Source organism: Cryptosporidium hominis (genome assembly GCF_000006425.1).
Source record: "Cryptosporidium hominis TU502 chromosome 4 CHRO014102, whole genome shotgun sequence".
NCBI lineage: Eukaryota > Apicomplexa > Conoidasida > Eucoccidiorida > Cryptosporidiidae > Cryptosporidium > Cryptosporidium hominis.
In genome coordinates this window covers 1-5618 of record NW_667034.1, presented here as the reverse complement: position 1 = coordinate 5618, position 5618 = coordinate 1, and the positions used below count along the sequence as shown (strand labels likewise).

The 5618-nt window shown below is 24.6% G+C and overlaps 2 protein-coding genes across 2 annotated transcripts; both read left to right on the top strand.

Annotated features, from left to right (window-relative positions):
- Positions 1-2430: 2430 nt before the first annotated feature.
- Chro.40204 (hypothetical protein) lies at positions 2431-3078 on the top strand. Its single annotated transcript, XM_660540.1, has 1 exon — positions 2431-3078. One exon carries the CDS (start codon positions 2431-2433, stop codon positions 3076-3078), a length of 648 nt encoding a protein of 215 aa, XP_665632.1.
- Positions 3079-3409: 331 nt separating this feature from the next.
- Positions 3410-4123, top strand: Chro.40203 (hypothetical protein). The annotated part of the gene is made up of 1 exon (XM_660539.1): positions 3410-4123. One exon carries the CDS (start codon positions 3410-3412, stop codon positions 4121-4123), a length of 714 nt encoding a protein of 237 aa, XP_665631.1.
- Positions 4124-5618: the final 1495 nt, after the last annotated feature.

Below are 5618 nucleotides of genomic sequence, written 5' to 3'. Positions count from 1 at the left end.
CTTTATTAGGATTGATTTTTAATGATTTAATTAAATGTGATAATTTAATATTATCCTGTTTTAATACCATATTATTATTTAGTATTTTTTTATTATTTTTCTTTTCTTTAACAAATAATTCAGATAAATTTTGGAAATAATAAAAAAATGATCGAATTAATTTAACTGATTCAACATTTAATTTGAAGTAATTTTCGTAATTAGTTGAAGATTCTTTATTTGTATTATATAAATTGTTTATTATTTGATTATATTCTAAAACCCATTTTTGATAATAATCCAATGGAAACTGAATTTTTTTATTATTCAATATTGCAAATAAATTTTTTAAACGATCAATAAATGAAAGTATATCCTGTATTAATGCACTTTGGTCATTATTATTAGAATCAATATTAATTGTTTCTGTCAAAATTTCTAGCTCTAACAAAGAAATTTTATCGGTTCGTTTCAGCAAATAGTTCTCGTATTTTTTTCTATTTTCAGATGAATTTCTACTTGTAGATCTCGCGGAGTCCATTTCTTTTACCAATTCTATTTCAATTCTTTTTAATTCACTGAGTTCATTTCTTGCAATTTTTTTAGATCTAATTTTTTGTTGTAAACTTTCAGTATCACTTTCATTTTTATTATATTTTAATAATCTTTTTGGAGTTGTGTGAAAGCTTTTGGTACTAATTTCTTTATAATTTTCTTCTTTATTTGAGCAAAGATAACTGTTACTAGTTTCAGAGTAGCTGCTAAACTCTCGATCTTTGTCAGTTATTTTTTCATAATATTCTTCATTTTCAAATTTCATTTCTGAGGGTGTTTTTTTCTTAATAGATCTTCTAATTGAACATATTTAAATAATTTACAAGAAAAAAGTTACTCTGTTAACCTAAGTAATGGAAATAATACATAAAGTATTCATTAAGTTGTGTTACATGAATATCTTTTCTCTATGATATCAATTTTGTTTTACTTTTTTTGGCTGATATTGTTGCATAAATAATTTGATTAAAGCCACATAAAATAAAGATGCGCCAAATGTGGATGTCAAGTCTCCATAGGACCTTTTAAAATAATTGCATGCAAAATAGAAATAAACAAGAATATAAACAACACATTTATTGTTATTAATATCTAAAAAAGTATTTTCAAACTAAATATTTATATTTAAACCTGGTTAATTATTTCTATATGAATATTCTATAATTAGTAGTTATTAGATTTCCACTTTGTAGGATAAAGAAGTTTCCGAATTATATTCATTAAAAAAAAATTAGATTAATTGAATTTATAATTTAATAATAAGTTGAGTTTGGATATATTTCTAATTGAATATCCTAATTTTAAATTATATTAATTTACATGTACCGGTACCAAAAAAAATATTTTCTGTATAAATATGCATGCAACATGTAATGTGGAAATTACGTGTATAAAAAGTGACTATTAAGCAAATTTATTGAGTTATTTAATTTTAGAAAAATTATAATCTCCTAAAAAAAATTTACAAATAAAATGATTGTTGAAGAGATTGAACCAATATTAATCCAACAGCCTGATGGGAGTTCAAAAATAGGTAAGTAGAAATTAACAATTTCAAATATAAATAAATGTTTAAATTTGTTCATAAAGGCTTACCACATCAATTGGATAAATTATTATCATTTAAAATTCAAAATAAGTCATTTAGTGAAATATGGAATATTAATTCAATTACTATCGACCAGTTAAAATCCATTTATACAAAACATGAAATTTATTTTTATTTGTTTTTTCTAATTAGCTTATTGTTTGAAATGACAGTTGTTCCTACAATGGTTAAAATAGTTTATAACATATTTAAATATAAATTGGTAAGTAACAAAAGTTATTCATAAATATACAAGTATTAAATCAATGACTTTAGATTTTAAATTATTCTACTTTATTAGTGGGGATAACAGTAAATACTATATTTACACTGGTATTAATATTTTTAATAGTAAAGAATTTTTTTATGAGGTCTGCGAAAGTAAGTTACACACGAAAATTGAAGTAGTAAATAATAATAGAATCTTTAATTGGCCAATTAAACCCTTTCAGAACTGGAGAAGTTTTACATATATAACATTAATTTGGGTTGCATGGCAATTAATTACACCTACAGTACAAGGAAAATATATATTGATCGTAGTTTCAACACGTGTAATCTCAGCAATTTTAGCAAAATTCCTATCAAATATATTGGAAAAAGCATCATTTTCAGTTTAAAATCTACTGTTAAGTATTTTATTGCTATTCATAAGCGAAGTTTTGCCAAATTCTTCAGTATTATTAGCTGAAATTGGGCGGTGGAAATGAGGGACAAATAATCAAAATTATTCGAAGGAAAACAACTCTTTTTTAAAAATTATAATCATTAAAGAATAAAAAAGAACCTAATCAATATTGGACAATTAGATGCTATCTGAGCTGGCTGAAGATCAAGTAGATTTCGACGATGTAGCATTAAATACCTTTTTCCTAAATGAAGAAATTAATGAAAATTTATTTCAAGCTTTCATGCTTGAATATAATAAAAATATATTAGTTTTGAGATTTAATGATTTTACATCAGATACAGATAAATCTGATTGGCTATTGAAGTATTGTGAACATTTATCCGAGAAAATTAATTCATTACACGAAATCAATATTAATGAGTTGCAAGAGCAATCAATTCATTCAGATTATACTCGAAAAAAAAATATATTATTGATATTAGATAGAGATTTTCACAAATCACTTAGGAATGAGCCTGGGCAATTATCTAAATATAAGTTTTTAAACAATGTACTAATAAAGTATTCTGATAGGTTATCACTATCTGTTGGTTCTATGGGGGGAGAAATATCGTTGTTTGAAATTATTCTCCGAATACATGAATTATATAAATATGGAGAAATTAAATATTTAATAATCAATCAATTTGATAAGCTAATAGATATTGATGAGCATTTATCAAACGAAACTAAATCAGTAATTTATTCTTATATTTATTCATTATTTGCAAATATTAGTTTAGGAGATAAGTATAGTCGAGAATTGAAGATTCTAATAATTGATTGAACAATATTGTTATTTCAATCTGTGATATTGCTAATACTAAACAAACTCATTATTATATTTAAAAAAAAAATTAATAAATTGGACTCGATAATTTTTTAAAATTTATATTTTTTGGTGTGTTTTAACACACAGTGTGCCTGGGGGTGTTAAAAAAAAATAATATTCAATGGTGCACCAATACATTAAATTGAAATACAGAATATGATTTAAAAAAAAAACAAAAGGATTAATTAAAGCATTTAAACTGTATTAAGAGAAACTAAAAGACCTGTGGGAATTATTTATTCGAAATAAAGAAAGTTATAAGAGTTCGAGAAGAACACTAAATAAAATGGACAATGCTTCTAAAGAAAGTGGCACAGAAGTTATTGAAAAAAAGATGAGTTGCGAGATATTAAGCACAAGGTTCAGAGCTTTTTTATCATATTTTCTCCCGATGGTTTACGGAATATCACTATTTAGCGTTGCTTGGTTAAAGGTTTCTTCACCAATATTTATTGCAGTATGTTTGGCATTTGGATCTATTGATGTAATCACATCAATAGTTGGAATGATTGGGATTCTTTGTCCATCAGGACTCGCAATAAGGTCAACAATTCCTCTTTTAGCGATGGAGAATTTAGTTACATTTTTGATTTCAATTGGGTTATTTGTTGAAAGTATTATGTATAAAAATACAAAGGACTTTTTGATATTAGATTTTAGTGTTGGCTTGACTTTATCATTCGTATTAATGATTAGTACTATTTTGAGTGTGATATGTATTTGGAAGATTTCTGATTATTTGAATGAAATAGAAGCATCAAGTATTTTTGAAGAGTTATCTGGTAAAAAATTTAGATCTTCAAAGTATATGAACTCTATAAATAAAATTTCAAGTAATTTGGATAATAAACCTCTTTTATCAAGAATTAATTCAAGAGATATAAAAGACAAAGAAGTTAAAGCTGGTGATGCTACTACTACTACTACTACTACTACTAATGTCAATACCAAGAATAATATCGATTCTGATAACAATTTAGCAATTGTTATTAAAGAGTGAAAATAATGAGAAAAATATTTATGAAAATTGATCTTTTAAAAATTTTTTAGTGAAAAATACCTTTAAAAAATTTATATAAATTTAGTGGATTATTATAGTATTTCCTAAATTAATGTTATATTCTATTTCAATCAAAAATTTTTGTAACAAATTTTTAACTATTAAATTTATAAAGTTTATATTTTTAAGGAGTATAATTGGATTTATTTTCGTCCAGTCAATGATATTTTAACCTGTTAATTAACACTTTCCTTGAGTTTTAATAGTATATTTAGATCTATCCCAAGGGCATTTAGAATCCACCAATCTATGCTCACAATAAAAACATAATTGATGTCCACATGGTTGAAGCGTAATTATATCATTATAATCAAAGTTTTCATAGCATATTGAGCATGTAAAAATTTGGGGTTGGGAATTTTGTACATAATTTTCTTTAGTTGCTTGAAAATTTAGTGTATTATCACATGATGATGAGGATTGGATAGACTTTGGAAATGTTGAAATTGACAATGACGAAGTTTTATTTTCCACAATATTTGATTGAATTGAGTTGACAATAAATTTAATAAATGAACACTTTTGCTTTATAATGGATTTGTTAGATTCAATATCAAAAGATGATGATACATCGGTAGAATTATTATCAAGATAATTTTTATTGCTAATATTTGTGTAGATGAGATTTTTAATTTGATTTTCAATATGAACTTTATCTTCATGTTTAACCAGAGGAAAAAGATTCTCAGATTGATAATAACTAAGAGTGTTTGGAATGTTTGACGATTTTTTGGAATGTTTATTATCTCTATAAAAAGGAATTGAAATTTTTGGGGGTTGAGAATTACTTGATGAAAGAGATTTATGTTTTTGATCATTAATTGGGCAATCATTTGAATATTCTCTAGATCTCTTTACTTGAGTTTGTTTAGCATTATTATCATTTTCTTCAACATTTGTTTTTTTAACAATTAATCGTTTATACTTAGTTAAATTATTATACCAGAAGTTTGCCTTTTCCTCTGAGTTAAAGGAGAACTGAAGAAAAATAGTTTCATTTTCAAGTTGGAAATCAGACTTGATAAAAATAAAGAATTCATCATCTTGAATAATTTTTATATTAATATCAATAATGTATTGCAATAAAAATGAGTATTTAGAAACATCTTGAATGCTTTGTTTGTTGCTACTAAAGCATTCGAGCAATTTTCCTTCCCATGACAATGCAAATACATCAGAATCTTCAATTTTTTCTAAAATTAGTGTACCGGTTCCTATTAAATCATTTGAAAGGCCGAAATTAACATTTTTTTCCTCATAAATAATTGTTGTATCAGATCTTTCACAATTTACTTTGTAAACAAGTAAGCTAGTCTCAATTTTTGACTTTAAAGTTACTTCATTTTCAATGGTTTTTTGAAGGTTTGAATTGTTTCTTTCAACATCGATTGAATCAATATCAATGAGATCCTCGTATAAACTAACACCAAATGTG